Below are 16,191 nucleotides of genomic sequence, written 5' to 3' on the forward strand. Positions count from 1 at the left end.
TAAATATCTTAGAAATAATGACTAATAACTTAAACATTTATCCATAGTATACAGAAGACAGCTAGTTGTGAAACTTGGAGAAAAATATGCTATTAGTAAAAAAAAAAAAAAAAAGAAAGAAACAAAGAAAGAAAGAAGGAAGGAAGGAAGGAAGGAAGGAAGGGAGGGAGGGAGGGAGGGAGGGAGAAAGAGAGAGAGAGAGAGAGAGAGAGAGAGAGAGAGAGAGAGAGAGAGAGAGAGAGAGAGAGAGAGAGAGAGAGAGAGAGAGAGAGAGAGAGAGAGAAAGAAAGAAAGAAAGAAAGAAAGAAAGAAAGAAAGAAAGAAAGAAAGAAAGAAAGAAAGAAAGAAAGAAAGAAAGAAAGAGGAAGAAAAAAGATCATTGTTGTGTACTTGGGTTTAATCAGAAGAAACGTTCTATCTAGGGTTCCAATACATATTTTGGCCTTTTGGCCTTTCTTTTCTTCCCTTTTTCTGATCATTAATTTTTACAGGGAGTAAACAAATCACACACATATGCTTATGCATTTACATATATGTAGACTCTAAAAGAATATTGATAAGCTAGCATATGATATAGATTTCTCTCTCTCCTTTTTTTTTTTTTAATAGTTTTTATTTACCAGATATATGCATGGGTAATTTTACAACATTGACAATTGCCAAACCTTTTGTTCTAATTTTTCCCTTCCTTCCCCTCTCCCCGCAATGGCAGGTTGACCAATACATGTTCAATATGTTAAAGTATAAATTAAATGTATACATGACCAAACAGTTGTTTTGTTGTACAAAAAGAATCAGACTTTGAAATAGTGTACATTTAGCCTGTGAAGGAAATCCAAAATACAGGTGGACACAATTAGAGGGATTGGGAATTTTATGTAGTGGTTCATAGTTATCTCCCAGAGTTCTTTCCCTGGGTGTAGCTGGTTCAGTTCATTACTGCTCTATTGGAACTGATTTGGTTCATCTCATTGTTGAAAATGGACACATCCATCAGAATTGATCATCATATAGTATTGTTATTGAAGTATACAACGATCTCCTGGTCCTACTCATTTTACTCAGCATCAGTTCATGTAAATCTCTCCAGGCCTTTCTGAAATCACCATGTTGATCATTTCTTACAGAACAATAATTTTCCATAATATTCATATACCGCAATTCAGCCAATCTCCATTTGATGGGCATCCACATAATTTCCTGTTTCTGGCCACCATAAAGAAGGCTGCCACAAGCATTCTTGCACCTACAGGTCCCTTTCCTTTCTTTAAGATCTCTTTGGAATATAAGCCCAGTAGTAACACTGCTGGGTCAAAGGGTATGCACAGTCTGATAACTTTTTGAGCATAGTTTGGATTCTCTCTTGATTGAATTTTTAAGTTTGATTTTGTCTGAGATCAATGATTATTGTCCCTACTTTTTTCCCCCCAATAAATTCTACTCCCGATCCTTGCTGTATTTGTGTATGTCTTTCATTTCCTATAGATACTAACTTTCTGTTTTAGTTCTATTCCTTGACTTGTTTTGCTATTTTTTAATCTCCCCCCATCCATGGAACCTTCTCTTATCTTCTCCCCTCACCTTTTTCCTCTCTCTATTCTCATTAATTTACTTAATTTATCCCAATTCCATTAATCTAGATACCCTTTTGTATTCTATTTTAATCTATTCCCTCTCCATACTTATTTCTTTATAAATTTTGGAGAATGCTGTGGCCTTGTGAGATTTTAAAGTTTGAATTAGTTATCACAAATGACTCGTGTTTTAAAAGCCAAATATAAAAGAACTTTAATAAAATCTAAAAGCAGCAAAGAATAGACCTTTTGCAATAATAAAACCAGCATATAAGGAAAATAGTTAAACAAACCAATACAATAATCAGAATAGGTGAAAAAGAGAAAGAAAACATCACCAATTCAGGGGAGCACTGACTCTGATTCACTGTGGCTGGGGAGTCCCTCATTCAGCCAATGAGTACCAAACTGGGAACAGTTCCAGGCAGAGCATCCTCTCCATGGATGAGACTCCAATAAGCCATATCACAGCAGGGGCTTTTATGGGGTTACATTCAAAAGAAGGCTTTGGGCCAAGGATTTGGACTATAAATGGGCCAGGGGCCTTGGGTTTCAGTCCATCTTCTTGGTTATTGGCCATGGGAATACAGATGTGTTAGCTCATCAAGGAGATAACCCTGAGGGGCTGCAAGATTGTAATTAATAAATGACATACATGGGAGATTAGCCATTTCTCCTAAGTACTGTCCTTGAGTTTCAGGAGGGGCTACTTACTGCAACATAGATAAGCAGCCTATGCATACATGATACATTCCTTGAGAAGTCAAAGTGAACTTTCTTTGAGAAGTCAACCAAAGAAAGGAAAGAGTGAACTTAACTCAGGAATAGGGAATATTCCTTCATGTCTTTATGGGATATAAATGGATTATTCCCAATTTCAGCCATTCCAGAACTACCAGTTTGCCCTTCCCCCAGTCTAATGGCTCTATGTCACTTTTTCCTCTGTACCTCATTCATATAGCATAATTACTATTTTTAATTTTTCCTAGACAATTTTGCTGTTTAGAATTAGATCATACTTAGCTCTGCCCCAATCTTTTGCACTAACCTGTTACTGATGTCAATCTTAGATGTATAATTTATATTTTTACATATAAAGCATAAATGGTTTGTCCTTGTTTAGTCCCTTGAAATTACTCTTTGATGTTGGCTCTAATATGTTAATTTTCTTTCCAGTTAAGGTTTGGTTGAGATAATCTTGAAAACCTGTGAGTTCATTGAATGTCTATTTTTTTCATTCAGAATCATGGTTAGTTTTACTGGATATATTTTTAGTTGCAGGTCTAATTCTTTTGATTGTCGATATGTAATATTCTAGGACCTGTGATTTTTTTTTAATTGTAGCTTCTGATAAACACTATACAATTGTAATTGTAGATATAGTATATTTGAAATGAGTTTCTTGCTTCTTGTAAAATTTTGGTTTTGATCTAGGGGTTTCAAAATTTAGCAGTAATGTTCTTATATTTTTTCAGATATTATCTTTTTATTCAGAAAACAATTTACAGCTTAGAGTTGCTCCATGATAACTTGCCCAAAGTCATACAGCTAGCAATGGCAAGTTCATAGGGTTTTTCTCATTCCAAAATGCTGCTTCTCTCCGTATTTGCCCTTGAATTAATGTATCTTTACATCTGCTTCCCCATTTCTTTACTCTTGCTTTCTTCAATATGAAAATTAGTTAGGAGCCCTTTAAATTATTATACTTTAATCTGTATTAGGGACCTTAATATGTACATATTGCTGTGCATACATCCTGTTGGATATTTAAGAAAAAGATATAATTTAAATCTAATTATTTCACCTTACAGATTATTTCCAAATGAAATAGATTCCCAAGGGAAGATGTCTGATTAAATTTTTTTTTCTTACCCTGGGAAACCAATTTTTATTTCTAAAGTAACCAGATATAAAAAAAAATAGAGTAGTGTTAGGTGAGAGAGCATGGAAAGGGTTTCTTTTCCTCAGTACAAATAATTTATGAAAAGATTCTCAGAATCAGTGTATTCAGTGATTGCCTTTAACTTTCAAAACATTTAACAGTAAAAGTAGCCATATGTTATTTTATGACACCTGAGAATCCACTTTCCAACTCCTACTGATTAATGAAATCAAGTTTGTCATTTGGCCTGTGATTTTCTGAACTTGTTTTTGGCTACCATTTAAATCTTTTTTTTTTAAATCCATGATTTGTACACACACACATGCATGGCCATTTGGTGCCAGAGAATTTTTGGATGAGGCTTGGTATTTCTGTTGTTTCCTTTGGGAACCAGCTTCATTTTGGACCAGAGCCTAGTCAGTCTCTTTGCCAGGAAGTAATTTCCCTGTAGGAGAAACATTCCCCCCTCAAATGACACAATGTCTTTAAGAAAAGACTAAGCTGATTGTTGTAGTTCTCTTTTACTTTGCTCTGGGATTAGAAACAGGTGGCTGATTTGGCTAAGTTCAGGAGCTCTTGCAGCCTCTTGCATGTCATAAATGAAATTCCTTAAATTCTCATTTCATTTCCATTTTAAAAATAAAAGAGAAACTCCTCACCTGCCCATTGCCTTCACCCTGCATTTAACCAAAGATATGAATTTGAATGATGAAGCTGATTTCCTGACAGAACAACTAGAAGCCTCATGATTAGGGTACTGTAACTAGGCATGAGTTTGGTGCTATTTTCATCACCATTTTTTTCCCCTGAAGCAATCAGGGTTAAGTGACTTGCCCAGGGTCACACAGCTAGGAAATGTTAACTATGTGAGGCCAGATTTGGACTCAGGTCCTTCTGCCTTCAGGGCTGGTGCTCTAACCACTGCCACCTAGTTGCTCTTTCATCACCATTTTACAGATGAGGAAACTGAGGCTGAGAACAGTTAAATTATTTGCCCAGGATCACACAGCTGTTAAATGACTAAATGAGGCTATATTGGAACTCAGGTCATCCTGATTCTAGGTCCAACACTCTTTCCACTCTGCCATCTTGCTGCTCCTCTTCTGGATCTAGATACCTGCCAAAAAAGTTTTCTGCTGTTTTTTGTTCCCATAAGGAAAAATAAAATCACTTGGAGAATCCAGCTTTTGTTTTAGTAACTTTTTTTCCCTCTTTCATTTTCCTTATCTATTGTTAACTTTCAAATTTTGTTCTGGCTTTTCTTGTCTTTTCTACATCTTTAGCTGTATTTATAGTGTGAGTAATTCTAGTAGTCTCATTGAATTTTAAGTGATATTTATTTGCTATATGATTTTTTTCCCCATAATATCCCACCATTCTTCAAATTTTAGGTTTTCTGCAAGGTCCGTTTCTTCTTCTCTAGCTTTGACCTTAGTTTTCTGTTTTTGTTTTTTTCCTTTTTTGAAAATCATTTACTAACTTTGTGATTGATATAGATTACCCTAAATAGCTTATTAAGATTAAGGGCTGTTGGAAAACTGTTGTAGAATCACTATGTCTGTGGGTTTTATCTTGTATTGTCTGTGTTATAATGGATTAACATTAATTGCTGGTTCCTCACCCTGTCACTGCCTGTGACTCCACAGTGGTCCTTTTAAAATTATAGTTTACTGTGCACTGTATGATTTAAAAGATAAAATAAAATAATATGTTGAATTTAAAAAGGAATTTAATTTGGATTTGCATTTTGTAACTATATTCTAAAAATTGTAGAAATCTAAAATTTAATTGGTAAAGAAAATGAACTAATGTCACTGCTTTAAGTAAAATTAGGAGTCAAAGAAATAGGGAACTAAGATATTTTCAAAAACCATGACATAGGTTGCTATAAAGACAACTACTGAGCCTTAGATGGAAATGTAGTTTTAATTTTAAAATGCATACCTTGTTTGCTTCATTATATATCACCAATGTCTGCAAGTCATTTGGTTAGGCAGTTGCTAATGTGGTACATCTGTACTTATGGAGGCCAACTTCATTCCATTCCTTGGCCTGTAACTGCATTTGTAAATAGAATCTAATCTTTCATGAGGAATTACCTTTTGTCATGGTAGACTGAGGTAAGTGTGAGACAGGCTTGTTGCAAAGCTAGAGAAACACTCCAATCACACATGGTATAAAATTCTGTAGTGTCATCTTTATTAAAAAAAAAAAAAGATAGCTTTATGATATTCTATATAAAGAGGTAAGCATATTTAGAGAGAAAGAACAGGTAAAGTAGGAAATGAAACTAATCAAATTGGGAAATGTTGTAGCATGATAGCTCAACATTTTGAAGTATGTTTTTCTATTGTCCATTACTATGTAGTGTTTTCTACTAATTATCAAAACTATTTGGTATAGGGTAAAAGCAGCAAAGTAGACCAGTAGAACAGATTAGATAAATCAGAAGAAATTTCACATAGTAGGCTAGTATTTAATAAACCCAATTATATAATGTATCACAAGAAGGACCCAGTTTTGATATGAATTTCTGGAAAAAATGGAAAGAAATCTCATAGCAATTAGGATTATACCAACCTTTTATACCACATGTCAAAACAAATTCAAATTGCACAGCCAGATTAATTATAAATGATCACATTCAGATGGATCTTTGTATCAATTTTTAATATTTTTCTTAACATAATTTCAAGTTGCTTTTCTGTTCCAAAAACAATTTATTAATTTTTTCTGTTAGCATAAATTCTCTAATACTATTTCTATTTTTTGTCATCAATTTGCTGGATGCCTAATGGGAATTATTTGGAACATTTTTTCATCAGAATAGAAAAACAAACCTCGAAACATTGACCTATCATGATAACATTATTCCCCAATTTGATCAGTTACATTTTCTACCTCATCTGTTCTTTTTCTCATTAAAAGCGCTTACCTGTTTATATAGAAAATCATAAATCTGTCCTTTTTATAAAGACGGCACAACAGAAGTTTATACCATATGTGATTTGGGTGTTTCTCTAGCTTTGCAACAGGATTGTCTCACTCTTACCCCAGTCTATCATAACAAAAGAAGCTTTCTTATGAATGATCAGATCCTGTTTATAAATGTAGTTATGGGCCAAGGAATGGAATGAAGTTGGCCAACATAAATATAGATGGACCACATTAACAGCTCCCTAATGAAATTCTTCTTTGGAGAATAGTTTCTTCACATTTTCCAACCACTTATCCTTGGGGAATGACTTCTGTGTTAGGTACCTATGTTAAATAGTTGTTGGATACTATATTCTTATCAGAAATATTTGATGAACAACTTTTCTCTACTGACTACATTCCTTATTCTAACTGCATTTATATTTCTTTATGAAATCTTCTTAATTTTACTGATACTGATGTCATTAATTTTAATAAAAATTATATTTTTTGCTTTTATGATTCCCTCTTTCCTCTTGGTTAAAAATTTCTACCCTTATTATACTATGTAGGTACTATGTACTATGTAAGGTACTTACATACTATGTACTTAATTGTACTATATACATTTAACTATGTACTATGTACTTGAAAGACACTTAGTATAGTTTCCTTCTAATTGTTTAATGGTGAAGCATTCTATATTCAGGTCACATTTCCATTTTGAAAATATTGTGGCATATGGTGTAAGATCAATGAATTAAACATTCTTTTAAGCACCTACTATCTGCCAGGCACTGTGTTAGACAAGAGATGATACAAACACAAAGGTGAAAATGCTCATTACTGTTAAATAATTTACATTTTTATGGAAGGGAAACATATACATATAATACATTGTACACACGCATATGTGTGTGTGTGTGTATACATACATATATATATATATATACATATATATATATATATATATATATATGCACTTATATAGGAATATATAAAACACTTATAATACAGCTGACATCGAAGGGGTAGGGGCTTGCTATGGAATGGGGGTGTGGGAGGAGGCAGGAAATGCCTAATGAGAAAGAGGAACTTGAATTGAGACTTGAAGGAAACCAAGGCTTACAAGGCCAGAGGTGAGGATAAGGGAGTATTCCAGAGACTAGGTAAAATCATAGATATATAATGTTATGTGATTGGAACAATGTGTAAGCCAGCAAAATGCATGGAAAGAAATTGGAAAGGTGGTATGGAACTGGGCCATGCTATAATTATAAACAGAGGAGCTTATATTTAATCCTAAAAGTAGTAGGAATGTCATTAGCATTATTGAGTTGTAGTGGAGCTGTAGGAGGCATTGAATTGGTCATAATGACATTTTAGGACTATTACAGTTATTGTGTGAAATATGAATTGAATGGAGTGAAACTTGAGGCAAGAATAAAGATATTTGTTTAAGCCTAATTTCTGCTAAACTACCTTCTTGTCAATATGGAATACTTCCCTAAAGTTACTTAGGGAAACAATTTTCCCTAAGTAATTTATGTTCTTAGATTTATTCAACACTGGGATATCCAGATTAGACATTTGATTCTAGCTGACATATATTTTACTGTTGTTGTTGTTGTTGTTGTTTTTCTTTTTTATAAAATGCCAAATAATTGTTTTGCTAATATTTTATGCCATACGAAGTCTAGAAAATCCCATTTCTGTTCTTACTCTTTTCCCATCCCCCATAGCAGCGATCTCTGTGCACTCTTCAAACCTCCGATAAGATTCATTTCACTTAATTGTTTAGCTGAAGACATGAATTCATATTCAATGAAAAATCAAGGCCATTTTCCCAGAGGTTCCCCTCTGCCCTTCCTCCTCGTTTCATATCATCCATAATCTTCCCTTACTCTGATCTCAAAGAGTTAGTCTTTCTTCTTGCTAAGGATAACTCCTTTAAGTACTCCCTTTATCTCATTTCCCTTCCTTTCCAGCAGTTTTCCTCACAAGCAACCTTGCTTTCTTTCTTGTCTTTTGTATTCATCTTTCTTCTAGTTTCTTCTCTGATAAAAATACATTTGTCTATATCTCCTTAATCCTTAAAAAAAAAAAAATACCTTACAATCTTGCCGTCTCCACCAGTTATCTTCTTATAGCTCTCTTCCTCTTCATAGTCATACTGCCTTAGAAAGCCATTTAAATTTGGGGCATCTGCTTTCTTTCCTTATTTTTCCTAAATCCTTTGTAATCTGGCTTATAATATTAACCTTCAATTGAAACTGCTCTCACCAAAGTTGCCTGTGATCTCTTAATTTTCAAAATGAAAGTCTTTTTCTTATTCACATTCTTCTTGATCCCTGCAGCATTTAACTATATGTATGTATGTGTGTGTGTGTGTGTGTGTGTGTGTGTGTGTGTGTGTGTGTGTGTGTGTGTGTGTGTGGATAAACATGAATGAGTTAATGGGGAAAAAAAAGAGCATCCTTGAGAAGATAAGGGAAATGGAAGTTCTAGCATTAGTTTGAAAATCTAAATAAGTTTCTGACAAAACTCTGCTAGAAGTAAGAGAGATAGAAAAGTAAGGAGAGAAACCTCTCTCAGTTTTTACTAGTTTTCATGGCATTGTGTAATGAGAGAGAGGCACACATTAGAAGTGTTGACTAGCTGAGCATATTAGCATATTGTCTTTCACACATATAATATGAAAAGAGTAAGATTGTGTTAAAAGGACTTGTAAAAATCTGCACTTCAGTTTTTGTCATTGCTTTAGAAGGATTTTTCTTAGTATAGATTCTAATATTGGCAAATGGAAAAACAATACAGTCCTCAATTTAATTTTGGTCTCATTGACATTTGAGTACCCAAAATATTTTAAGATATGAAAAGAACCTATTAAAAGGCACAGTTCTTGATTTCTCAATAAGATTAGAACTCTTATATTGGCAAACCTTAACTAAACATCTTAGTTCAGGACTTTGATTCCAGGAAGCCAAAGAATACTTATTATAATTAGTAAAAGACTTTGAATCAAAAGACTTGGGTCAGCTCAGGTACTTTAATATGTGACCTTATAAAAGTTACTTAGTCATTTTAAGCTTTAACCCTATCAATATAGCAGAGGAAATATTTTGTTTATTTAGAGAACATAAAGGGGAATTTAGGCAGTGTAAAAACAAAAGATGTCAACATTAATTATACAGTAATAATACGTTTATGACCTACCTTTCAAGTCCAAATGTCATGGAAAAATTTGAAAGAATATCTCCTCAATTTTATTCTTAAAATTTGAATTCATTTCATTGCCTACATACAAAAACACTAAACTAATGATAGAAAACCAAAAGTAGTCTTTGACCTCAAAAAGCTTATATTGCACAGATATCTGAGAGGAGAGATCCTATAGCCGTACTTTACCCCCATTTCTCATGAAATTATTACAGAGATAAAATGAGGTCATAGACACAAAAGCACTTATAAATTAGGAATCAAATGAAATAACATATATGAAAATATTGTAAAAACTATGTAATGACAAGAGACTGTATGACATACTGGATAGAGATTTGGCCTGGAAGCTCTGAAAATTGAATACAAACCACCTCTGATGTTTACTATCTGTGTGGCTGTGAGCAAGTCACTTATACTCATTGGGTCCCAGTTTCCTCATATGTAAAATCAGGGAGTTAAATGAGATCCCTAGATTTCTATTCATGTGCATTTGTGAGATCCCAAACAAATCACTCTTGGGCTCAAAGTTATGTTATAAGATAGGTGTTGACTAGTATTGATAGAGTGAGTTATCTCTTCCTGAAGTTCCCTATCCTAATGAAATCACAAATCCATTCCTTATCCCTATAAATGTAAGAGATTTACTATTATTTCTTTAATTATTATATTGTTAAATGCATAAAATAAAATTCATAAGATTTCAGAGGAACCATCTACCACCAACAAAGTCAATAAAGAGGTTTAGAATCTCTGAAATAAATTCTCTAGAGATGACTTGTTTTTGCAAAGTAACTGTAAAGTAAGCTTTTGCTCAAAGCAATACATATGTATAACTATTTCAAACGTCCTGACAATGCCTTTTGTAGTAAGCACAGTACTGTCAAGAAAAGCAGAATGCCAAGAGATCTGCTAAGAAAATCTGCTTTTTTGTTATAATATGCCTCTTTTTGTTATCTACCTAATAGGTAGTGCTTCTTTGGCTTTTCCTTCTGTGTGATATATATATATTTTTATGTTGACTTACTTTTGTGTCCTGAACTTTGGTGTCTCCATCATACTTATACCAGAGAGAGAAATTCCCCCAAAGGCAATATCTAGGATCTAACTGTTTATATTTATATTTTGTTTAGAATTTTTTTATCCCCACCTCTGTTTTAGATATAATGATACAAAATGAGAAATTTCTATTCTCACTTTCCTAGTGCTGATAAAAAAGAGAAAAAAAGGAAGGTGTAAGATGTATAGTGATAACTCTAGGTTATCTTAACCACAATAGAAATGGCTATTTCTAATAACATATATTTCATTTTAAATTAATTTTGGGGAGCCTGAAAATATGTATCATTAATGCCATTTTTTAGTAGAAAAAGCATTGAACTTTAAGGCTTTAGAAAGCATTGATTTCCATCTGGATTTGTTGCTTTGTGATCTTGAGTAAGTTATTTAAACCCAGTAGAGCTGTTATTTAATTAGTAAATTGTGAGTAAATACCAATCAAACTGTCAAAAATTATTTATAGAGCTAGAAAAATGGAATGTGGTGGATAAAGAAAAAACAGATTGGAAGGACTAAGGTAAACAGACTAAATGGGGAGACTTAGTTGTCAGAAGAGTTTTTCCCTCCAATTTTTTTTCCTTTTCAGTATAAAAGCACTGGATCATTTTGAGCCAAAGATGATATGGTTACTTTAGGGAAATCAGCTATTTAAAAGGTAGACTAGAGAGATGGAGAGAGGACCTTAGCTCCATCAAATTCCAGCTCATATTAGAATCTCTTAAGACAATCATAAACTCATGCATGGCTTTTCTATGCCAAGTGCCATGTGCTTCCCACATATACTTTCTAACCTTGATGCCTATGACAGTACCATCCTATATGTAGTAGGTCCATAATTAATGTTTGTTGAATTGAAATTTTATTTTTGTATTGAATTGATCTTTCAGGTAATGGGTTTGTGGTATGATGAAAAGACTATTGGAATGGAATCAGGAGCTTTGGTACTTCTGATACTTAAACCACTAAATTAATTGTGTGACTTTTGGCCAGTCACATTATCTCCTTCAACCTCAGTTTCCTCATCTGTAAAGCAGGGGGATTAGAAATTATGATTTTTAACTCCTTTTCTATCTCTGTAATGCTTTGGTAAATGCTGTGTTATGTAATAAATATAGTACTATATAACCCATTTGTTTGAATCACTATATTTGTTAAATATCCTGCTATTTCTGGGGGGAAATGATAAAAATTTAAAAATATATCTATTATTTATTGCATTATTACTTAAACTTGAATTATACTGTCATTTTAAAGTATATAAACTTAACATATTTTAACTTATTTTTTTCAGTCTTTTGAATAAGCTGTCTCCAAGCATTTGTGTGTTTGTTTGTTTTTTGTTTTGTTTTGTTTTTAAAGCAATCTTATTTTGTGCATGACTTTTGGCATTAAAGTATCTTGACTGCTTTTCTCTTAATAATGATTTTCTTCCCTATTAATTCCTTTCATCACTTTGCTTTCTTTCTACCTCCCCTAGCAGTCTTTTTCCTGTTAAAGGACCAATCTGTTTAAGGTAGAGAAACTTAATTTCTATTTATTGGTGACAACATCTGCATGTAGTAGACATGTAGACTTGCGGTAATAGTACTTATCATTTAGAGGTCTTGTTTTACTTTAATTAATATAATTTAATACTGTGTTTTTTTTCTCAAGAAAATTATTTACAATTCATTTTGAATACAAGCACCCAAGAACACATTTTATTTCTAACTGTAGCAAAGAAAATTTTTTTTCAATCAATGTAGCACAAATAAAACACTTAAAGGCTTACTAATACATTGTAATTAAAACAGTGCTTTTAAAATTGACATCTGTTTGAATAGAAATATGTGTAAATGCTTGTATATATATTTGTACATGTATTGCATATGTGCCAAAGAGAACAAGTAGAAAAATGTATTATCCCAAAGTGACTTGTTTACATTTGATTTTATTAGGCTTGAATTTGAGAGGCAACAGCGTGAGGAACTGGAAAAATTAGAAAATAAAAGGTAAGATGTACATAAATTCTACTACTTTGTAGTTTTTAAATTTGTAATTTTTTTTAAAATTATAGTCATACAGATGACTTAATTTGTATTTTGCATCTTTGGACATCTCACTCCATAACTCTTCTGAAAATGTTTGTTTTTCTTACATTCTAAAATTGCTAACCTGAGGTTTTTAAAACTGTTTCATTATTTTAGCCTGTTATTTAAATATGGAAGCCTCTGAGGCCCTTTCTAGCTTTAGATCTATGCTCCCATAGTCAGATTACTGAGATTTTTATTTTTGTGTTTGTTTAAGTAACCTAAATATGATTAAGGATAGGAAATATAATTGAGGAGTAAGTGGCTAAAGGAGATACTTGAATAATCTGTTATCTCTCCTTTTAAATAAGATTACCTACTGTCTCATCAGATTTTCCCCCCAACTATTTCCTGCTAAGTTGATGGATAAAAGTTTTATCTTCTTTTTTAATCAGGGAAATCAATATGACAATGATGATGATAATGGACATCTATATAGTGATTAAAAAAACCCAACAAAACATCGCAAAGTGGTTAGAAATTATGAAATGGTTCCATAAATAGGATAATTATCTCTTACATTGTTAACTTCTACTTAACTTCTACTTTTTAACTTCTTATGGGATAGATGTTTGCTGACTCAGGAAACCAAAGCCACGTATAAATATCCTTATAGGCAACTATATTACTACTTCAGAGCCAATCCTAATTCCAAGCTTTTCTTTGTGATTTTGCATAAAATGGAGATTAATTTTCATTTAAAAAGTGCATTATGACCACAGCTTAGTTTTAGTGTATTAATAAGTTGGGGAAGTTTTTCTAATTTTCTAGTTACTGGGTAGTTCCGGCATACAAAGTAATAAACTTCAATCATTCTCATAATGTATATGAGGTAATTTACAATTCCTGATTATTTCTCACCAGGCAGAAAAAAGCTTGATGATATGCAGAACTTGGAAAAAGAAAAATAGATGAATAGAACTGTAGATTTTTTTGATTTTAGTCTTTGTCTCAAATTAGAATGAGTCACTTATATTTGACATTTCCAGAATTATCAACTTCCAAGGATTTTCATTGTTGAGTTGAACATAATGATTATAGTTTGAAACTTATATTACTGTTTCTTTCCTAAGCTCAGAAGTTCCCCCCCTCCCCATAATGTTATTAATGGCCCATTATAATATACAAGTCAAATAGAGGTAACATTCTTTAAATGAGGAAAATATACAACTGATATATTGTTTTTGTTTTTAATAGCAAGTCCTTTTTAAAATGATGGCTGTTAAGAGCCTCCTACATTTTTGAAAAAAAGTATTTACTAAGAGAAATAAGAACAAATATGTAATGCCTTGTTCATATTTTTATTTTTAGGAAACTCATTGAAGAAATGGAAGAAAAACAAAAATCAGACAAAGCAAAATTAGAACGAATGCAACAAGAAGTGGAGTCACAACGCAAGGAAACAGAAATAGTGCAGCGACAAATCCGGAAACAGGAGGAGAGCTTGAAACGCCGTAGCTTTCATATTGAGAATCGGCTGAAAGATTTGCTAGCTGAAAAAGAAAAATTTGAAGAAGAACGGCTCAGAGAGCAGCAGGAGATAGAGCTTCAGAAGAAAAGGCAAGAAGAAGAGAGTTTTCTCAAAGTCAAGGAAGAACTCCAGCGGCTTCAGGAGCTCAATAACAATGAAAAGGCTGAGAAGATACAGATATTCCAAGAACTTGACAGACTTAAAAAAGAAAAAGATGAACAATGTGCCAAGTTTGAACGAGAAAAAAAGAGACTTGAGGAACAGGAAAAAGAGCAGTTGATGCTTGTTGCTCATCTCGAAGAAGAAGTCAGGGAGAAACAAGATATGATACAACTTCTGAAGCATGGTGATGTCCAGCGGTTGGAAGAAGAGATAAGGGACCTTGAAGAAATCAGAGGCTCTCTTTTGAAATTTAAAGAAGCCGGGTGTAAGGGGGAAGAAGATGAAGAAGAATTAGAGAAAGCACAGCTTAATTTCCTGAACTTCAAGAGAAAGCAACTTGAACAATTGACTACTTTGGAAAAGGACCTAGTTCAGCAGCGGGATCTCCTTGAAAAAGAAGTGGCAAATGAATGGGAAATTTTAGAGTGTTTAACAGGTGTCACTGAAGATTTGAATTTGCTCGAAGGAAATGATGGAACTCTCTTGAAGGGAGTACAGGTGGCCGAAGACTTAGAGAAAATAAAGCCAACAGAATATAGGCTGCAGTATAAAAAACGTCAGCTTCAATATCTCACACAGAATCTTTTGCCACTTTTATTGGAAGAGAAGCAAAGAGCCTTTGAAATCCTTGACAGAGGCCTTCTCGGCTTAGACAATACTCTTTATCAAGTTGAGAAAGAAAGGGAAGAAAAAGAGAAACAGCTTGCCCAGTACAGGGCCAATGCCAACCAGCTGCAGAAACTCCAAGCCACATTTGAATTCACTGCCAACATTGCTCGTCAGGAAGAGAAAGTTAGGAAAAAGGAAAAGGAAATCCTTGAATCAAGGGAGAAACAACAGAGAGAAGCGCTGGAACAAGCTGTCGCTAAATTGGAAAAGAGACATACTGCGCTTCAGCGACGCTCTACTTTAGATGTGGAGATTGAAGAGCAGAAGCAAAAGCTGGCCACTCTCAATAGTAATAACAGTGAGCAGTCAGATCTCAGGGCTAGTCTAGAATCTGAACAAAAAGCCTTAGAACAGGACCGAGAAAGGTAAGAACTTAAGAATTGTTACAATGGGGAAAATGGTTTATTTCTAGAAGACCTATTTCAATGGTCAGAAATATTTCTTATTCCCTTAAGCGTTTTCCTCAAATCTGGGATTAATTTTCCTGAAATCTGACAATTATACCTGAGAAAGATTTTTCTTAGATTTGTATGGCCTTCAGTAGTGTAAAATGTAGGGGTAAGGGTGGAGAACCATTGTCTTTTCCCTTGAGGAAGTGCTTTTATATTGAAGTATATAATATATTGATAAAGTTGCCTAATCTTGGCCATTTTATTATTCTTGGACACTCCCCTTGCCTCACGAAATTTATAAACTCAATCTTTTTTTGGGGGGTACTAAAGTACTTTTAGTACTTACAGTCGTCATTTCAGGAGTTTTCACTTCATGTATGAAGTCTTCAGGAACAAGTTGCTCAGTTTAGAAAACTTTTCCAACTCTTTTGTATCTGTGAGAGTGTGATTTTGTGCTCTGAATATAAGGTTTATCAGAGTAATATGTTCAGAGGCACTTTATCCATTGGGAGAATCTTGCTCATGTTTTATTTGAAACAGTTTCCTATTCCAAAGTGCCATTAATGAAATGTTTTCTGCCAGTCCTTTGTATAGATATTTATAGGTATCATTACATAGAAAAACTAAATTTTTAGTTTTTAAAATCCTCCATGCATGGGACTAGTAGAAACCCTTGGGTCTAGTGTGAACTAGGTGCTAGGATCTTATAAAAGAGCTCTTGGCGCCTGGAGCCATGCAACCCCAATGTTAAATCTTTCCATGTGACAGAGAAATGGCT

The 16,191-nt window shown here is 33.4% G+C and overlaps 1 protein-coding gene across 13 annotated transcripts in view; it reads left to right on the forward strand.

Annotated features, from left to right (window-relative positions):
- Positions 1-16,191, forward strand: part of KIF16B (kinesin family member 16B) — a 341,720-nt gene that overhangs the window by 204,369 nt on the left and 121,160 nt on the right. For 7 of the 13 annotated variants that reach the window (XM_074287817.1, XM_074287814.1, XM_074287823.1 and 4 more), the window contains 3 exons: positions 12,128-12,163; positions 12,588-12,641; positions 14,031-15,386. In XM_074287817.1, coding sequence (XP_074143918.1) covers positions 12,128-12,163; positions 12,588-12,641; positions 14,031-15,386 — 1,446 coding nt within the window. The remainder of the gene's footprint in view (positions 1-12,127; positions 12,164-12,587; positions 12,642-14,030; positions 15,387-16,191) is intronic. The other 6 variants (XM_074287819.1, XM_074287816.1, XM_074287824.1 and 3 more) reach the window with 2 other exon arrangements.

Source organism: Sminthopsis crassicaudata, chromosome 2 (genome assembly GCF_048593235.1).
Source record: "Sminthopsis crassicaudata isolate SCR6 chromosome 2, ASM4859323v1, whole genome shotgun sequence".
Taxonomy (NCBI): Eukaryota; Metazoa; Chordata; class Mammalia; order Dasyuromorphia; family Dasyuridae; genus Sminthopsis; species Sminthopsis crassicaudata.